Source organism: Thamnophis sirtalis, unplaced genomic scaffold, assembly GCF_051295495.1.
Source record: "Thamnophis sirtalis isolate CommonGarterSnake01/CBP01778 unplaced genomic scaffold, rThaSir2_p1.2 scaffold_9, whole genome shotgun sequence".
NCBI lineage: Eukaryota > Metazoa > Chordata > Lepidosauria > Squamata > Natricidae > Thamnophis > Thamnophis sirtalis.
Window position 1 is genome coordinate 45,515,914 of NW_028261389.1, and position 21,573 is coordinate 45,537,486.

The following is a 21,573-nucleotide window of genomic DNA, read 5'->3' on the forward strand; positions in this document are numbered from 1 at the left end:
TCCCAAAGAGAAGGCCAAATGCATGATAAAAATTCCACAGCATAGAAATCCCTATTAACCCAAGACTTACTACTGTTCATTATCCAAGTACTGAAATACTACGTTTTACTTTAGTAAAACATTACAATATATAGCTGAATAGCTCAGATGCATAACATTGGCTAGATGTATAACTTAGTCAAGATCTAATGTTTTTTAAAACAGCCCTTGCAAATAAAATAACAGAACTGGCAACCCTAAATTGCAATTGTGAATTCTGTGAACTTATTCCAGAGAAATTTAAATTTAGATATGGCATTTGATTTAGACTTCAGGGTACTAATGATTGTTTTAAATGGTTCAACTAGTATTTAAAACTGAATGCAGAAATAAATAATTAGGCAATAAAGTTAAATATCATAAGAGCTAATCTATGAATCTCAGTTAAAATATTCCAACTTCTGAAATTTATCTCCATGCGATACAAAGCAGATTGCAGTAGCTGAAATAAGTAACTAAAGCAAGAATGGAGGAAGACTGGATGTTTTAGATGAGTATGTTAGCTGGAGCTGGTGCTAACAGAAAACATTTCTAGATATTGCTATCAATCTTGGTATCAAAGGATATTAATAATTCCAAAACTATTATTGAAGATTGAAATATATTATTTTAGAAAACCGAAAGTACAGGCTAAGCCAACTTAATTGTTTATTCTAGCATGTCAGAAGCAAGATTCTGATTTGCAGTTAATATACCATAAAATGATTAACTTCACTTTATGCTGTAATGTGGTTTGATTGACTTTAATTGTTCATATTGTGCAAACCAAGCCATTTTGGATAATAAATCATAGAATGACCAAGCACAATGTGTTAACTCAGTTGAGTTACTCACTAATCAATGGATTGGTGTGGTAAGTGAATCTAGTGTCTTGTGATTTAAGACATATTATGCACATTATCTTTCATACAAACATGATGCACATTTTTCAACCAATATATTATTATGAAAATAAATAGTAAAATAATATTTACCTGGAAAAGTCTGAGAGCTTTTACCAAGCCACCAACTTCATTTTTTAAAGAAAACACGACAGCAGTTTTACCACCTTCAGATGTTGACTCATTCTTGCTTGTACCTTTATTAGCCTTTTTATCATCACTTCTACCAGAATTTGTTTTGTTTAGCTGAAAGAAAATACAGATCACAAGCATTTCCACGTACCCCTCAACAATAATTAACCTTTCCTTTATTTGATCTTAGAATTTATATAGCTCTTTCGAAAGTGAAGTTTTGCTTAGTTTTTTCCTCTTTCTTAAAAAGCACATTCAGGGCCATTACAGGTTGTTAGCAATTATAGGTTGCAAATATAAATGAACGATTATTCTAAATGAAATTTAAAAAGAGCATTGTAGAATGAAAGCTGTTATAATCTCATTTTTTCTTTATTTTTAAAACTAACATTTTGCTCCCAATTGAAAATAAAAACTTCCAAAGTTTTTGGAAAACAATTATGGATTCTGGGATCCACATTATAAATTCAAACATGAATGATGTGCAGAACTTTACATCCCTTTCCCATCACAGGTGCCTTTGAATACCAGGGAAAAAGTCAAAGAGCACAATTTTTAAATTATAAAAGAAGCAGTTGATAGAAAAAATAACTTGCACTTTCTTTATTGTCTTGGAAAGATTTATTCATTTTTGCTTGCATCTGAATTTCTCATTTCAGTGGGTCTACAATAGGGCTGGGGGAAGGCTGAAATGCATGGTTTATTCAGAGGTGGGTTCCTACCGGCTGAACCGGTTGTAACTTGGTGGCCTAGGTCACTGGAACCAGCAGCAACCCAGGCCTGCCACACCCCTGAACTGGTTCTCTTGGCGGTGCCATAGGCAGCGCCATCTTGTTTTTGCCTTCTGTGCATGCGCAGAGCAATTTTTGTTGCACTGGGCATGCAGGAGCATCCCTGAGCAAACTGGCAGTAGTGGCAGCCAGAACCCACCCCTGGTTTTACTGAGTAACAATTTAATTTTATTGGTTGTGGGAAAGAACAGAGAAAGCTTCCTAAGCTTTGATTTAAAAAAAAGGAAAGGAAGATTTGGATATTGACTGCCACCAAAAAAGTAAAGTTGGATCAATCACTTGACAAACCCATTACAGCTTAGAATCATAATGAGGAAGCTCCATTACAATTGTAACTCAAGGATTACCTGAACATATTTTAAAAATATCAATTCATACTTACAGGCTCAGTGCAAAACAGGCTTGAACATGTTTCTATATAGGATGAAAACATGGAAGAACAACTCTGCAAAGTGAACTCAACGGTGCTTTTTCAAAAGGCAACTGAACTGATTTTTCCCCCCTAAGGAAGATTTGCTTCTCATCCAAGAAGCTTCAGCAGTTCTGGAAGGATGATGGGGATGATGGAAGGATTAGTTCTGACAGAATGGGTAGCGGGGGTGGAGGTTCCTTTTTTTTTTAAGCAGTCATCTGTCATTAACACTCCCCCTGAGAGCTCAAGACCACTTGGGGGTTTATCTATTGAGAGAGGGCTGCCCAATGTTAACATAGTCTCTGTTAAGAGAGAGGCCATTAATGTTAAAATTGAACAGCCCTCTCTCAACAGAGGTGGAGGGATACAACAACTCCAGTTTACAACACAGCCCTTGAAGCAGTTCCAAGAAGATTCCACACCCCATTTGCACTTTTGAAAAAACATCTTTGATTCACCTATGATCTGGATGACTGAAAATCTCCACAGACATTCTTCAAAGTGAAATTTCTCATAGAAATATAATTCCTTGGAAAAATCAACACATCCCCCTACATCAAAGTGATGAAAAATTGTTGTTCATAATTTTCATCAACATTGAATGCCCTTACACTACTTTAAGTAAAACACAATTAACTTTGTTTTCATTAAGGAAATCTTTGATCACATGGTTGAATGGATTAGTTTGCTTTCAGCAATGCCCATCTGTAGCAGGAATTTAGAATACTTAGATATAAATAACAGTTAAATGATATCATAGCAATTTATTCAAAATTTATTACCTGGAAAAAAAGAATTGAAATAAGGTTGGTATATGATGCTTACTTAAATGGCCAAAATATACGTATAAGATTTCTTTTTAAAGAAATGTGCTTTTAATAGTTTTTTATTCAAAATGTTCATACTTTATATATTTATATATTTCATAACATACTATGAAAATGTTTACTATTCCTCTTGTTTTACAGTTCTTATATTTTTAAAGTTTTTACCTAACTATAATCAAAGAACTAAAATTATTTGATGGAGATGAAGGAAGAGAAAATTTAGTCTCACTTATTATGAAACTGATTATAAGAGGAGATATTGTTTATTATATTTATAATTACCTATTCAGTAGATACTCTAAAGGAAATTAAATGTACAGGCTATAACACAGAAGCTAACAATGTTATGATGTTGAATGATGTATGAATGAACGAACAAACAAACGAATGAACAAACATGGCTACTCTCTTCTGCATAACAGAATCATTATCTACAAAGCTATTAAAGACATGCACAAGTATCTTTATTTTAATTTTGAGCCAAATGGAGAATCAATAAAACTTACAAAACATTAATATTATGCATTTAGTAACTGGATCTTTGATTGTGAACCAATTCTTATCCTGTTTCAATCTCTCATATCAGTCATTATTCGTGACTGCAAAAATTGAACAGCCTCTGAATATTTCCAACATAGAAAGGTTTCAATCTTTTTTTTTATTTGCCTAACAAATAAACAAATCTAATAAAAAGCAATACTGTTTACCTCCAATGACATGGATAAATAGAATATATAATTTAGATATTCAGAACATAAGCCATGGCAAATACCTTGAATAGATTGCAGTTGTTATGGCCATTCAGATTGAGTTTACCTTTGGTATTTACTGTAATTTGATCAAAATGATATAATCTCTGTCAGTCTTGCAAAATATTTCTTTTACTGCATATATAGTTTAAAAACTGAACTCATTTATCTTAGTTTTAGCATTTTACAACTATTTAATCTTTATTTAAATAATAGAAACAATACAAAAATTCTTTTATTGAGATTTTCAGGTCTTTAACTATAACTTTAAAAAATCTATTCCCTGAAAAAAAATCCCCCCAAATATATGGTATTTGTTTGGTGCACTTAACCTGCAAGATTTGCAAATTGTCATGACAACAATACATTGTCATGTATTTTTCTGTTGTTTTTTTACATGAATAAAAGGTATACGAGTTGAGAAACTGTATCCAATTATACTTTCCAAACAGATGCTATACTGTGCATGAAACTAAACAGAAATGTTTCAATTGTTATATGGCTTGCCTGTAATCCTACAAACAGAAAATAATTATTCATGTAATTTGAAGGATTCCTAACTGAACACACCAACTTCCATCAGTTTACTCAAGTCTACTCATTTGTGCTACGATTAAATAAAAAAAAATTCAAGTACCTTATTGTGCTTCAGGAGGAAAATAATCTACATTGATAACTTCCCCAAAATATTTCTGTTCGTATTGTGATTATTCCTAAATATAATTCATATTTAATTGTTTTCTTATCATATTTCAAACATTTAGAATTCTGATTTCCTTTTGATCACCTAAAACTATGAAGATCAAGAAAACCACAGAAATTAGCAGTACAGTTCTAACCTAGTAAAACATGTTACTTAGATATGGTGTTTGTTCACAACAACCTATATTCTTAGATAAATTTACTTTTATACAAAGTAACTGCTGTTAAATTATCAGTTGAATTAATGGCAAAAAAAGAACTCATCACAACTGAGAGATTATACAGCTATAAGATCTTTTAAAAATCATATTAAAATGCTATAAATATATATTTATAGTGATCTTTAAAATTCTAGTGATCTTTAAAAAAAATCTAATGGCCTCTCAAACATTTGCCTAGCTTAATCCAAATAAAAAATGATGTAGCACTTTTAGTTTTTATGAAAATTAAGTACTTTCTGGAAGAAGCTAATCTGTCAATATCTCAAGTAAATTGTAATCAAAGAATATGATATGAATGTGATAAGACACATATAGTTGTATACAATATGAGGCTTTATATACAGAAGTATAAGTCCATTATGTTACAATATAGCCAACCAATTTAAGAAGGAAACATAATCAGAATCACAATATAGTTGTGGATTGCTAAATTGAAAACACCACCAATAGGGCTGTTCTAGGAAACATCATCATCATCACCATCCTAGAGACAGATAGAAATGGATATATAGAGAGATGGATGTAAGTATAAACACACAGAGAGAAATAACTTTGTGACAATAACATCATCAGAGAGCAAGAACCAGCTTCTTAATCTTAAATTATTTGAGGAAACATTGTAAAATGTGTAGAATTTCAATATTTATTTAGGTTAAGCATTTTAATGTTATAACAAAGGCTGTGTATAACAGTAAGGTATTTTTTTTGTTTCTTCTGTATGTCTACTTTTAGGTGTAAAATTAAGCCCAAAGAGGTATGATTGAATTTTCAGTAAAAGTTATTATCTTTTTTAATAGAGGTCCAGATCATAATATTGTTTATATCAATTATTAATATTATTTGTTGTAGTAATAGTATTCACATAGTTTGAAATATTATACCCTTCTGGTTTGGTTTTAAATGACAGCCACAATGACTGCCATCCCTGTGTTTTATGATTGCAGCAATGTATTCAATCTTTTTTTTAAAAAATTACATGTAAATTCAACCACTTTCCCTGGAAGAAAATCTTACTAAACCAAATGTGCTTATATATATAAGCTGCTGTAAGTGACTAAAAAATGTGCACCTAAAAAAATAATCAAGGCAGAGAAAGTAAGTCTTCAACAAAGACTGGATTAACTTCCACCATTAGGAACATCCATCACAAAAGTGAAGGCTACAATCAATTGAATTCAAGTTTTGTCTCAAAAAATGTATTTTATAAAAAATGTTTTGATAATTTGTAATGAAACAGTTGTATTGCAGAGAGTAAGGAGTGATTCCTAAGCTTTTTTCTGAACAAGCAAACAAATAAATCTGTTCAGTTAAAAGGCCCCAAAGAACACTCATCTGGAAGTATTTGAACATTTCTAAAACAATCTGACAAGATAATGGTTTGGTATCTTTAAACGCTTGATACTTACAGTTACATTCCTGGATAATGGGTACTCTTGAGGCATAGCTGAGTCCAGAGAAAGGCCCCGTCGTGCCCAGTATTTGCTGGAGAACATCATCATTGCTGGCTGCATGGTGGGAGCCCTACTGTTTTCCCTGTTCAGAGCAGGAAACAGGCTTGCAATGCTGCCTGCAGGGAGCTGTCCAGCAGTTCAGCACTCTGATGCTGAACAACAAACACTCCAAGCACCTCTCACCTCCCCCAGCAAGGGTTTTTATATGCCTCGTGAAGAACTGATGAAAGACTGATGAGGAGTCACATGAAGCTCACTTTTTTCTCGACTCCTCTTCTGTTGCAATTTCTGTTTTATTCCTCTGACTTGTTACTATTTTTTAAAAGTACTATACTTTTATCAATGGACTTCAGAAACAGTTGAGCACTTTCTTTACAAAGAGCCGTTTAAACATTTGCATGGCATTCCATTACCGAAGATTGATACTCAAAGCAAGATGGGCAGCTTGATGTTTCCGTTAACAAGAAATGCACTTTTCATGTCACTGAAAAAACATTACATTTTTTAAAAGAATGAAGAGGACTTGATACTTTTCCCAGGAGTGTTTTAATATTGTCAGAAGCCTTCACACTATAATCCAATGAGTATGATTACAGGATTAAAAGTATTATAAAGATGTTTTATTGATTGACAATTCCTTTACTTATTTTGTATATATAAATGAGGCAACTGTGTGAAAGATTGAGATTAGCAACTGACATTCGACCAAAGGAATCCTTCTATTACTTATTGGTGAAGTATCATATATAAATAAGTTTTACTTAGTGCATAAATTCTAAAGTATAGAGATTGTGCAAATATTTAAATATTATATAGTTGTATTATCCAATCCCATGAAATAAGAATCCAATTAGACAATTCTGCTTAGATTCATAGATGTGTTCTTTAACCAAATACAGGTGAGGCTAAATTCCCAAGAACTTTGGCACATGATTTAGATGTAGGTTTCTAGAACTCTTAACAATTCATCATAGGACAGGTACAATAAAGCTCATTACTTCGTTTCTTATAAAGTCCCACTCCCATATCTATTGAAGAGCTCATTTGGTTGCATGAGGATTCCTGTGGTTGAATCTACTGTAAATGGTGGGACTACCTTCCTTAAGAGCCTCCTCTTATTCCATCTGGCTGACTTAAGGTAGACAGTCTTTATGCAGGTCAGATATATTTAAATAAGTATTATCACTGGGGCTATTGTGTTACAATGATTCAGTTATTTCCAATACCAAATCAATTTGACTATTTTTATGAAGACATATGCAACATGGTTTTGATAATGAGGTTGTCATGTAAGGTAAATATAATGGGGAAAAATCAGAATTCCTACTATGTGCACAAATATCCTAATTATGCTTTCCATATTTCTTTCCACGTTGAATGTTGCAAGTATTAAGGAAATTTTGTGTGTTTGTGTGAGAAAGAGAGGGAGGGAGGGAGGGAAGGAGAGAAGGAGGGAAGGAGGGAGGGAGAGATTGCATGTCAGCTTTGTGTTCATTTTGGAATCATGCCAACAGACAGCAGTAGAAAAAAAATATATCCAGCAGTTGTATTAACATGATAATGTAAAAGCCAAAGTTCTGTGAGAGAACAAAAAGGGCAAGATAATCCAAAAATTATTTCCTGTAAGCAGGAAATGAAAGCCTAGAGATGTTAGGTTTCTTGCCATTTGCCAAATGGAGTATTTTGTTATTAACTGATAAAAGATAAGAATCCCAAACAAATTAAAGCCAAGGACTACAGAGATCTCACCTTCTGATATCTGTGTTAATAACTTACCATTTCATCAGCTCTCACATTAATGCCACAATTTCATTTATCTTTTCAGCAACTAAAATCACGGGCATATTTCTTCACTCTCAGTAAATTCTTTTTCAGAATGTATATAGAAGAAATCGAATCTTTTGGAGAAAGACTGCATTTGATAATTGGGAATGACTTAATATTTCCTTCCCTTTTTCTTAGCGCTACTTTAATCATATTGGAAAAAACAAGCCTGATTTTCTATTGCCAGAACATGGATTAGGATATCATTATGAAAAAAGGGATTTCTAGATCCTGACAAATGTCATGAGGATCACATTTGTTTTCAAGCTTATCTGCAGAAAACCAAAATTCAACTCCTTATTTATGAATACAACACCATCACTAGCCTGTTTATTTTATAACTAAAGTATTAGGCCGTAAAAGAACTGAATGCCTCTCATGAAACACTGGAAATTTAGGAATTCTTTTTTGGTTTTCCACTAAATATGTCTTAATTAAAAATCTTTAAGTAAACTTTGCATTTTATTTCATAATATGTACAATACTCTTCAAATAGAAACAAATACATGAAATTATATTTCACATTACTGTAAAACATCAAATAATCGCATAGAATAATTTTATATTTTTCTCATATGCATGTAACGGTCCACCCTAGGAAACTCCAGATTTTGTTGTATCACCAAAGGGAGCTTAGGCAGAACCAAAGGAAGGAAATTAAAATTTCAACTTTATTTTTATATGTTTTCAAAAAGTTTAGTCTAATATAAAGGCAATTTAGATTGGTTATTATTAAACAGTTATACTACTATTCAGCAAAGATAAACATTATTAGTTAAATGAGCAAAATCTTGCTAAGAATATTAAGTTGAGAACCTAAATATATTCAGACATTTATCCTTATTTATAAAAATGATTTTCAAAAATAGTTAGGCTTGAACTGTATATTAAAATCTGGACAAAATTATCTGAATTATCAACCAAAGTTGTTTTAGTCAAAAATAGAGTTATCCTTTAATATTCATACATCTGAATCCATAATATGTATGCATAAGAAAGGTGTGAAATGTAAAAATGCCATCCTAGATTATGCAAAATTCAGGATCAGGGACTTCACAAATGGAAATTTTCATTCCAAATCTACATTCAGTCCGCACAAATACTAGTATTTTTGTAAACATTAGAAAAAGGACACAATCCTTTCATTTACAAAGCTGTGTTGTGGAAGTTGCCATCTTTAACTTAGGAAATAGTATAGAAGAATTGTAACACTTTAATGATATCCAAAACTATCCATACCCAGGTATTTTCAAAGTACAAGGAATATATCCCTTATTTCATGCCATTCATGCTGCCTGATTCTCATTTCACTGAAGACAAAAAAATGCACTTTTATACAAATGTATTAAGGAATGTTACTGGAAAAACGGAAGGCTATTTTGGTAGAAGAAACTATAAAAATAATGTCATGTAAAGCTTTGATGCAGAAGTGTTACAGTACATGATTTCTTTCCCAATTCATTAAAGCTTAATCAACACAAACTCAAAATATCAACCCAAGTGCCTGAAACAAAACAGCTGTAATAAACTGCCTGTTGAACAATACAACCAAATACACAATCATTAGTTTGTGGAGTCTGTGTGTATCACTTGTTGAATTCTTTCATTTCTTTTGTTGGTAGCAGCAACAGGCAAAGAAACATTTGGATATGCTGATGCAAGGCAACTCATCCCATCAACAGCTTCATCTTCTCCAGCATCTGAATCTGGTGTTGTCATAGCACTATTTTCTAATCCCAAAATTTCACAAATTGCTTGAGGTAATTCCTTTGAAGAAAAGAAAAAAAAGTTCTTTTTGATTGCTGGGATGTTATTCCTCTCGAATTATACCCTGATTTGAAACAATATTCCAGCCAAAAATAACAGATTTCCTAATGCAGAATATGACTTATACATGTAGGAATATGAAGTATCAACTTAGTGTTTGATAAGAAAAAGTCAGTAGCAAGTAGCCCTAAAAAAGCAACAAAATACAATAGCCGGGAGTCACAATACTGCATATTACTTTCCTAGGATGGGGAAACTAATATGGCTCGCTGCTTTTCTTTAATCTTGTCTCATGTGTGCACACAACCTTGAAGTTAACAAAAAAAGGAGGGAAAAAGGTTCAGTCTCAAGGAATTCCACAACCTATTATGTTTTCCTAATAGAGGAAATGCAAAATCTGAAAGTAAGATTTATTTGTTTGTTTAATTTTATTTTTCACATTTTAAACCGCTTATCTTTCCCTTAGAGGGACTCTGGACAGTGCATAATAAAATGTTACAATATAAAAATGATATATAATTTTTTTTAAAGGCAGAGGGAGTTGCCATAGGAAAAGCAGCAGCAAGATAGGAAATCATTCTGTGTATTCGTTCTATATTTCCAAATACTGTTGTCTATCTTTTAAAGGATCAGTTAGAACAACCAATGATTTCTTCATAGAATGTTTATAAAATGTATTTCACTATTTACCTTGCAATTCATCATCTGCATAGAAACAGCTTCTGCTTTGCAAAGTACATCATCCACGTCCATTTTCATAGACAATTCATTGATATGCTGATATAAAAAAGCAAAAAAGGTCAGCCTCAAAAAAGCTGAAGTGTGTTATTTTTAATTTATATCTAAGTTTCAGAATGTTGATACCTTCTTTAGCATCTTTTATTAAGTTATTGCTTTCTTGCTTAATACATTTTCACCACTAGAATTAAAATTTAGTTCTCAATAGTTCTATCTGAAAAAAAAAACCTAGCTTTAAATCTATTGAAGGATTGAAGGATAATTTTAGATACATTGATAATATGGTAACAATGTGACATTATTTATCCAATCTTTCTTTTCACTGGAAATATACAATTATTCTAAATTTAGAAATATATTTTGGATAAAGTATGGTACATAAATTACACACTCTTAGTATTTAGAATTCTTGATACAGTTGTTTTAATCTGGCCAGTTCTTTTTGCTAGGCCACAGCCAAAAAGCTGCATAATGAGATTGGACAACATATGGATTGCCATTTTTCTGTGAACTAATACACGGGAATAGACTTGAGTGTTTTGCTTGTATTATAACCATGGGTAACTTTATTATTCCATAGCTTAGCTTCATTCAACCAAGAATTTCCTATTTCACCTTGATGCCTCTATCCTAGAGCAATGCACATAAGAAGCTTTGTAGTTGCTTCAGAACAAGAAAGAAGCTCTCTTACATGCTTTATAAATCAAATAATTATGATTCTGTATATGAATAATCTGATTTATAAAATCTCTTTATAAATAATTCAGCATTGAACATATTTCATCATAGAAAAACTATGGCTGACTACTAACATTCATTAACCCTTTCTCAGTACTTATTCTAAAATGAAATGCTATTAATTTTGCAAATCCAAAATAGAAAGGATAGAAAAATAGTCTCAATTTAATTCAATTTAACAGGTACCTTAAGTATTTCATTAAAGCCATAATGTTTCTCCATTATTTGTTGTTTTTCAGATTCCAGAATAGCACAGCATATAAGAAGGTGGAAATTCTGACAAGGCAAATCTGTCCACATCACCTGGTAAAACATTCAAGTTGCTGATAAATAAAAGACAGGACTCTGGCCATTTTAATAAAAGATTATTTTTTTAAATAATTTTTTTATTATTATTAATTTAAAACAAACATAACATGGTGGAGCTGGTGGTACAATTGCAACAAGCCATGATGAAATAAAATAACTAAAGCTAGTTCCCCCCATTATCACCACTCTCACTTCTTGGGCAACAGAATTATTTGTAAATCCATTTGTTTGTTCACAACTGTCCTGGTTTTTCTTAAAAGTTCAAGCCAGCCTTTTACAGGCTTTCAGTGATCCTCTATGCCAGGTGTGTCAAACTTGCAGCCTGCAGACCAGATGCATCACATGCTGTCCAAGCCCACGTCGTTTAGTGAAGAGTGAAAAAGTTGCCATACGTCACATGACGCCACAGTGACAATGCAAGTTTGACACTCCTGCTCTATGCAAACACTGCTTGGATAAGAAATTCTACTGGTTTCAAGATTAAATACGAAAGTATTTCTTTATAAGTGGGGAGATAAAATTACCATCTTCTCTTTTTATTTATACTGATATCCATCCAAGCTGTGTAATAAAGCCAAGATAAAAACAATTTTAAAAGGGAGTCATATAGGCAAAAATAAATTAACAATGTGTTGTTACACCTAACATAAAGCTTAAGAGATAATATTTCCTGGGACAAATATCCAATATCCAATCCTTTGGATTGGATCAACATTTCTTCTCCATGGTCCAGTATCTCAGATACTCACATGACATTCCCATCCCAGGTGCCTGCAAACTGCCAGTTGGAAAGCAAAAGTAAAACCACTTAGCCATTCATTGATTTCATTCTAAGGACATTTTAATGAGAGGGAACATCCCCCACTGAGTTTCTCAGATCTAAGAATGTGAGTAGCTTTTTAGCAAGGCTACAGAGCATGTGCAAGGCATTTAACAGGGTACAGGGCTTTGGACATGGCTATCATGTTGATATTTTTTAATATTTTTTATTTTTAATCTAAAATAAACACAATCCTTTTTTACATGCTATAGAAAGTATATCAGTTGGTTACAAAAAGATTTTTGTGCATCTCTTCCACAGTCAACAAACATAATCCATATTAACTCAAGCTTTTGAATTCAAATATTTAAACATGTTACCATCATCATATCTCCATTTTCATTTGACTATAATTGTTTAAGCGTCCATCATAAAATATACCAAAATTTAATACATAACCACATACTGGCCTTTCAATTACTATTTCTAAAATCCTCCACTAAGACTAAATCCCTATGTTAAGAAGGGCAAGCATACAAATCTTTTAAATAAAATTAAATGCAATTTATTTTAAATAAAACTCACTGCATTAGTTTATCTCTTACATTTTCTTTAAGCTGTGTGTGCCTGTATTTGATATTTCAGCTGAATCGTCATTCAGTTTACATGTCAGTTAAGACTGATTAGATCTATAATATCCAGTCACTAAATTATTATTTTTTCTGGGGAGATAATCACATCAGGAGAAAAATAGTTGGCTAACTTTTAATTATTGATTTCATTAAGGTCTGTGACTATTTTAGTGTTGGTAGTTCTAATGAAACCCTTATCTATATAATTTATGAGCAATTTTGTCTATATAGCTCATTTCTTATTACAGCTTTTTCTGAAGGTCCTGACAAGAAAAAAGGCAGAGCAATCAATATGCTGCTAGCATCAGCCATCTACAACTAACATTAGATATCTCTAATGAGACTTAAAAATTATTATATGGGTTATAGAAAGTCAGGGAACAAAAACAAAAATTGGCATAATAGGGTAAGTAACATACTGTAGACAGTTAGGAAACAAAACTATTTCAGCATGACTAAGAATGAATATATATATATATATATATATATATATATATATATATATATATATATATATATATATATATATATATATATATATATATATATATATATATATATATATATATATATATATAGTAGAAGAAAAAAACAAACAAGAATTCTGAGTGCCTACTAGCAGGATGCCCTTCCTGATGCCATATGGAATTTGTAGCAGATATTTTTTTTCCTTTGGGCCCTAAGAGAGAGACATCTGCACTACCTAGGATTGAGCTCTCAACATTCCAAGTGGGAGGCAAGTGTCTTCGCTACTAGGCCACCACGCCGCTTGTAATAAATATGTTGAATTAAAAAATCTAATAAACAGTAATATTATTGGTTTACAACCAGTAAGGTAGGCAGGTTCTCCTTATGCTGGTAATAATGGAGTGTTAAAAAACAGGTTTGTGGCCTGAGTGCCACACAATGGGGTGAGCTCCCATTCCTACCCCTACTCTTGCCCACCTAGCAGTTCAAAAGCATGCAAAAATGTGAGCAGATTAATAACTACCACTTCAGTGGGAAGGTAACAGCATTGTGTGCATCTTTGACATATATCCATGCTGGTCACATGACCACGGAAAATGTCTTCGGACAATGCTGGCTCCCTCAGTCAAGTACCAGAGATAAGTACTGTGCCCTAGAGCCGGACATGACTAGACAGGGAAAACTACCTTTACCTTGTTCATTTTGATAGATACTAAAAATTTCAGATGTGAACTATTCGATAAGCTGAAAAAGATAACTTTATTTATTTATCAAACGTCTTATCTTTCCATCTTATAGAGGGGCTCTGGACAGTAATAATATTTTAAGAGTATGTTAACATAACTACAGTTTTCAAAAGGCGTATTTCTACATTAGATCTCATCTAAAATTCTACATCTAGTACTCAGCAGTATGATTCAAAAGAAGGCAATGAAAGAACATGGGCATGACCTAGATTTGATGTGTGATAGCTTGAATACCAGATATCAGTTCCAAGGATAAATGGCTATAGCCACCTATATATATGTGACTTAGGTTGTTCCAGAAAACACGATTCTTTCCAGATTCTGTCCTTCAATTAGGTAACAATGGTATGATTTCCATTTTATGTGATTAAAAAAACTAAAAATTTGATTCTGCAGGATTATATAATGTTGGCTTTGAAAATTGTATTGATCTCAATGTACGCATAAAATTTATTTCTTCTTTTCAGAAATTAACACTATCTGTATCTTGAGTATCCTCTATCTAATTTTTCTATACTAAGTATGTTTTAGTTTATTCATTTTTAATGATAAAATTATTTTTCATATAAAAAAAGGTCTAGGTCACCATTTTGAGAAAAAATAAAGGCAAACCCTTCTAACAGGATTATTACCCGCTGGCACCAGGAATACAAAAAAATAAATAAATAGCATGGCAGCATGTTTTTATGTCTTCCATATCAAAGATTTTGGCTTTTTCAGTTCATTTATTTTTGCTGTTTGATTATATGTAGTAAAGGATAATGTTAAGAAATATTCAGTATGTTTTTAAAAACTTGAACATTCTCGTTGAGCATCAAAAGTAAATTGTTGCCATAAAATACATCTTACCTCCCATAAGCGAAGAATATCTTGAAAACTAAATTCTCTTTTAAATCTTATTAGAAGCCATCGGAAACAAAAATAAAGATAGCCTGAATCTTGAGATTCTAAAGAAATGGGAGGAAATACATCCATAAGTCTTCTTAGAAGGTTATTTTAACTTCACAATAAAAGACAACTAGAAAGAAAATCTTGGGTGAAATAATTAAGCTATGAACAAACACAGTACTCTATTTTTCGCCTCATAAGACACACCAGACCATAAGATGCTCCGGGGCATTAGATGTACCTAGATTTAGAGAAGGAAAACAAGACAAAAAAATATCAGGTGGAGCCTGATAGGTGTCCTCTCATGTGCCAGCTCTGTCTATTGACTCCTGCACTGCAGAAAAGAGACAGAAGAGGCTGGGTTCTGTATTGTAAAAGGACCCCGCCACCATGGCCCAGCTGCTATTCACCAAAGGACCAGTACCGTTTGCACCCACTGGGGGGGGGGGTGCGTCTTATGGAACAAAAAATATGGTAATTTATATAATATTGCCATAACTGTTTCATTTATAGTTCAGGACAAAACAGTAATATCCAAAGTTATACCTAAAGTTATTTTAACTATAAATACAAATAGAATAAAACAAATAGGCTGAAACAGTCATCTGAATCACATAGAGCAAGCTGTTCTGGTTCACACATCTCTAACCCTAAAAAGCAGTCTTTATGCCTAAGGGCATAAAGACTGCTTTTTAGGGTTAGAGATGTGTGAACCAGGATAGCTTGCTCTACAAACCACGGTCTCATACTTGAGAGACCGCCTGCTGCCAATTACCTCCAATAGACCGATTAGATCCCACAGATTAGGCCTCCTCCGAATTCCATCCGCCGGCTAATGCCGGCTGGCGACTACCCAGAGGAGAGCCTTCTCTGTGGCTGCTCCGACCCTCTGGAACGAGCTCCCCGTGGAGATTCGAACCCTCACCACCTTCCAGGCCTTCCGCAAAGCCCTTAAAACCTGGCTGTTCCGACAGGCCTGGGGCTAAAGAGCTTTTGCCCCCCCCCCCCTCGAATGGTATGGTTGTTGTGTGCTTTTAAATTGTGTATTGTTTTGTTTGTTTTTTTATCCCTTATCTGTATCCCCTTCCCTGACTTGGATTGTGAGCCGCCCTGAGTCCCCTCCGGGGAAAAGGGCTGCATATAAGTGCAATAAATTCAATTCAATTCAATTCACTCTATAAACCATGGTTAAAAAACCTTGGGTCAAAATTATGCACAAAGAAGGTTGCTATCTAAAACCAAAGACTCTTGAAAACTAAGAAAATAATTGATGCAAGAAAATGGTGTAAAGAATTATCTAGAATAACCCACCCTTTTTTTTTTCAAAAAAAAGGAAACATACCCAAATAGTTGCAGAATCCACTATCTAATAAGCGAAGTAAAGTGCTCAGTTGAATTAACTGTGTCTTCATGCCTTGCATTTGCTCTTCGAAATTTTGATGCTTGATGACAAAGAATATTTTATGTGAATACTCAGAATCTTAAACGTATTTAAGTTTAAATCTAATTCTGGTCTTGTTGTTTATCTATTACATTTATACAGCCACATCTCATAATAAAGCAACTCTCCTTACATAAAAACAATAATAAAATCCTAATGTTAAAAACTAATTAAAAGGCATCAACGTTATTAGTAACAAGATAGTGGAGATAACTGATGTTAAAAACAATGCAACAATCTCATCAAATTGCTGTTTCCTTGAGATTCCCAGGTCTGCTGACACAACCATGTTTTGAGAGAAAGCATCAGAAGGATGTCAAGGATGAAGTTAATATCACAATTTATATGATAATTTAATTCAATAGCAACATAAATGAAACTATGATAAGTGTAGCTACCTCCATCTGTTTCTAAACAGATTGCACTATATGTGCCAGGCAGAATGGGACAACTAGCCACAGTCAACTCATCACAGCCAACTTGCTGTGGGACAACTCATTGCAAGACAATTCAACACTTCAATTTAATTATTTAAACTAGTAATTGTTGGCTGAAGCAAGTTGGCTGTGGTGAGTTGTCATAAACCCTGTCCAGATGTATTTGCATATGACTCTCCATATATGTGAATCCACTGAAGTTATACACATGTACACAAAATGTATGACAACTGTATTCTGAAAATAATTGGGATAAATAACATTAACAGATTACAGATGTTAGTATTATTACATGATAATAATTTATAAATAATTATCTGCATTATAATGAACACAGAATTCCATTGTGTATGCTGAATTGCTGGCTTTAAATAAAAATGTAAATGATGTATGTACATTCTCTCTCCCCCCCCTCCCTCCCTCTCACACGCACACGCACACGCACACACACACACACACACACACACAGAGGTATATAGCTATACCTATACATAGATGAAAGTTCATTTACATTTATGAATGAACAAACCTTGTAAGGGTTTCATTCTTTTCAGCAGAAAGAACAACAATAACAATTCTCAAAATAGTATTGTACCCTTTCTTCTTGTTATGATTTAGCATTAATAAAGCTACAGTTATACTAATACTGCATCTTAGGTCAAAATCCTTGTAAACAAGCATTAAACACATCACTATGTCTGATTTCAGATATTCTAAGCATTTTACTCTATTATTCAGCCACAGAGAGCCAGAACAGCTTACAAATGTTTGGCAAAATCCAAGAGTTGCCATCTACTAGTTTATAATCTAAATGGGACATAGGAAAACAGCTCAGGAGGGAAGAAGAAAAAATTAGGCAATAGTTCTTAGACTTAAATACAAATATAATAATGATCAACTACAATGTAAGATTCAAGTAACTAATTGAAGAGTCATAAATTATATGTATCGATTCCTTTTAAAAATCCATTTTTGCACTTTGACTATATAGATATAATTCAGAATATTTAATCTGCTTCTGACTTCATGTAGCAATTTTAACACTTTATTTCTGAATATACTACTAAGTAAGAAATATAATATGAAGAATCAGAGCAGGTGACATAAGGAAATAATATTTTTCAGTCTTAACTTAATAGAATAATAATATAGAAGGTGAAACTATTTACCATTTGATCCATGTACAATGTGAAGCACCAGAAAGCATCCACTTCATTCTCCATCACATATAAAATAGGTGAAAGTAAGTCACTCATTCCTTGAACATATCCTTAAAAGAAAAGAAAAAAGAAAAGAAAAAAATGAATTGTTGAACATTTCTCTTTTCTCAGGTGACTAATTCTGGAATTAAGAACACTTAGAATAGATATCCTTCTACACACACACACACAAGATATAGAACTAAATACAATTTAAAAACTTATAATACATTTTAATAAGTACTTTATAAAGTATTAAAAGTAAGTATGCCTAATAGTACTGGACCTCCTTCATAACAGGGTACACTATAAATATGCTATAAATATAGTCTGCATTTTAACATGTTACCTAATATAATTTACTCTTTTTCTTACGCCTCTTAATTAAAATTTTAAAATTGAATACATGAGACTGTCTTTGAATAATTTCAAGAAATAATAATTCAAAAGGTCAATAAAAGATAAAGCTTTACTTACCCAGATCAAAGTCATACATACAATATGTCATCAAAATGTCATGAAGCAGTATCAATCCAGGATTATCTTGACCCTCATAAAATTTATTTGTTCTATCAGTTCTGTTTACATCCTTTTCTAGGAAAAAAAACCTAGATTTAATTCAAAACAGCTTGAAGTCTACCGTATTTTTCAGAGTATAAGATGCAGCGGAGTATAAGATGCACCAAGGTTTTGAAGAGGCCATTTAAAAAAAATATAGGTAGGTAGATAGAGGGATAGAGAGGGAGAGAAAGAGAGAGAAATACAGTAGGTAGATAGGGAGAGAGAGTAGTTAGGTAGGTAGGTAGATAAAGGGGGGGAGAGAGAGAGAGTTAGAGAGAAAAAGAAATAGAGAGAGCTAGAGAGATAAATACAGTAGGTAGGTAGAGGGATAGAGAGAGAGAAATAGAAAGAGAGAGAGAGAGACAAATACAGTAGATAGGGAGGGAGAGAGAGTAGATAGGTTGGTAGATAGAGGGGGAAGAGAGAAATACAGTTGATTGATAGGGAGAGAGAGGGAGAAAGTAGGTAGGTAGGTAGGTAGGTAGATGTTTCCAGGTGTATTTATCCATGTGCTGAAGAAAGAAATCGCTGACAATCTGCAGCACCTAAGACTTTGTTTCTGTTGGCACAGCACCTGCTCAATGTAATTCTCATAAATCAGTTAAAGGGCTTTCCAAAAGGAAAAACAAAATTTTTGCACTCTGCAAACCTCCCAAAAACTTTTTTTAAAGGCATGAAAAGCCTTGGGGGGGGGGGGGACTTGCAGCCTTGCGCGGATGGGGGGGGGCAAAAACAAGCAAACACCGGGCCATTTTTCACGAAAATGGGCACATTTTTTGTCAAATAAAATTGCATGCATAGCCTTATGGAGGCTTATAGAGTGCTGCTGGGGGCTAGGAGGCAAAAAACGGCCCCTTTTTTGCTCATTTCTGCCTTCTCCAGCCCCCAGGAACTGTCTGAAAGCCTCCATAAGTGTATGCACGGCCATTTTTGTGAAGGGAGCGGGGCTTTGAGAGGCAAAAAATTCTGTATTCGATGTATAAGACGCACCCAGATTTTCAGCCTCTTTTTTTGAGGGAAAAAGGTGTATCTTACACTCCAAAAAATACAGTATATCGTTGAATTTCCATTTTTAAAACTGCTGAGCTTGAAATAGCTAGCAAAATAAAGGCATTAAAACAACTGTTAAAAATTTAGTAATTTGAAAGAAAAAATATTGTCTCAAAATTATTTCTAATAAAGATAGTTCTTGAGTTAAAATTGAGCCTGGGAATTATACTTTTAAGTTGTGACAGTCACAAGATGAGTGACCATGATGTGAACTGACCCTTTTTCACAATGTTAAGCAAACAACACAATCATTAAGTGAACCCACAATTCACCATGGGGCAGTTTTTATTGGAAACTGGAAGTAAACACTCATTTTCATCAAATCTGTTGTAAATCATAGGCACATGATTACAGGGCACTGCAAGTGGCCATAAACGCAGGACGGCTGCTGACTGCCCAAAATGCAGTCATGTGACCATGGGGCAGGGCGATACTGAAACTTCAAAATTTGATGCGTAGTTGATGGTTAGAGGTTGATAGTTGGGGGAACCATCATAATTTTAAACAATTGCTAAGTAACCAGTGTGGATTACCAGTAAACAAATTTCCAAACACTTTCTAAATGTTACATTTTATAGAAAGTTGTGATTAAAACAAAAAAAAATCAATGAAACAAATCTTATTTGGATCTACTTTAAATATGTGAAATGTGACTCAAACTCTGGGTATATGGTGTGGCTTTATATTTAATGGTAATAAAATTATATGCAATCAAGTTTAAATTTTGTTGGGGTTCCAATTGGATGTTCAGATTATTATTTTTCTTCCTTTCAATAATATCCAATTCTCAGAGACTGACTGAACAAGTCCCTGCAGTTTTCTTGGCTTAAGTTTTTCAGAAGTCATTTGCCACTGCTTCCTTCTTAGGGGTGAGGAAAATTTACTGGCCAAGGTCACCTAGCTGGCTTTATGCCTAAGGCAGGATTCATGGTCTCGTGGTTTCTAGCCTATGACTTAACCATTACACCAAAGTGACTCTTGTTCTGACATCAAATGACATCAATGGGGAACTTTATCATATCATGTAACTTAATTATTGCTATGCTGAATGTTTAGATGCTTTTCTGCCACTGAATATGCCATATGATTCACACCATGACAATCTGATTTTCATTGAAACCTACTGCAAAGTAATGTGTTGTCTTTATGCCAATGCTTGTATAGCGGTGGTTCCACTTGAAATAAGATTTCAGAGGGTTGGCATAATCCAGGTCCCATCACTCAAGCAGTGTCATCTTGCAGGACCCAGGAGACATGCCTTCTCTGTCTCAATGCCTGTCTTTTGGAACAAAATTTCCCCCGAGATCCAGATGACTCTGACCCTACTTGCCTTTTCTGAAAGGCTTTAAAGACCTGGCTCTTCCCCTAGATACTGAATCAGGAGGTTTTGTGAATTTCAAGTGCTTGAATGTAAACATTTGTCTTCAGTGCAATATATTTATAATTGTTGGTTTATTATTGTTATTTTTCATTATTTGTTACATGGCAAATGGGCATCTGTATAGATTAATTAAATAAACAAGCAAGCAGAAGAGCCTCTTATAGAGCTTTTAAAATGATATTGCTTTGTATTCCAGACTAAAAAAAAGAGTTTAATTTAGCATACTGAAATAACTATAACAAAAAATGCATGAATGGACTGAGGTCATTACAGGTGAAACTCAAAAAATTAGAATATCGTGCAAAAGTTCATTTATTTCAGTAATGCAACTTAAAACGCCACATTGAGGCAGTAATTGCTGCAAAAGGGGCCCAAACCAAGTACTGAGTACATATGCATGTTTATACTTTTCAGAGGTCCGATATTGTT

The 21,573-nt window shown here is 33.3% G+C and overlaps 2 protein-coding genes across 2 annotated transcripts in view; both read right to left on the minus strand.

Annotated features, from left to right (window-relative positions):
• TPH2 (tryptophan hydroxylase 2) overlaps nucleotides 1–6,399 on the minus strand; it is an 86,239-nt gene extending 79,840 nt beyond the window's left edge. Inside the window, exons 1-2 of the mRNA XM_014057198.2 lie at nucleotides 6,161–6,399; nucleotides 1,014–1,166 (exon numbers count right to left, since the gene is read on the minus strand). Of these exons, the coding sequence (XP_013912673.1) occupies nucleotides 1,014–1,166; nucleotides 6,161–6,265 (258 nt within the window). The 5' untranslated portion in view covers nucleotides 6,266–6,399. The remainder of the gene's footprint in view (nucleotides 1–1,013; nucleotides 1,167–6,160) is intronic.
• A 2,079-nt stretch (nucleotides 6,400–8,478) lies between these two features.
• TBC1D15 (TBC1 domain family member 15) overlaps nucleotides 8,479–21,573 on the minus strand; it is a 40,682-nt gene continuing 27,587 nt past the window's right edge. The window contains exons 11-17 of the mRNA XM_014057199.2: nucleotides 18,630–18,746; nucleotides 18,123–18,223; nucleotides 16,418–16,517; nucleotides 15,037–15,134; nucleotides 11,459–11,575; nucleotides 10,487–10,573; nucleotides 8,479–9,796 (exon numbers count right to left, since the gene is read on the minus strand). Of these exons, the coding sequence (XP_013912674.2) occupies nucleotides 9,593–9,796; nucleotides 10,487–10,573; nucleotides 11,459–11,575; nucleotides 15,037–15,134; nucleotides 16,418–16,517; nucleotides 18,123–18,223; nucleotides 18,630–18,746 (824 nt within the window). The 3' untranslated portion in view covers nucleotides 8,479–9,592. The remainder of the gene's footprint in view (nucleotides 9,797–10,486; nucleotides 10,574–11,458; nucleotides 11,576–15,036; nucleotides 15,135–16,417; nucleotides 16,518–18,122; nucleotides 18,224–18,629; nucleotides 18,747–21,573) is intronic.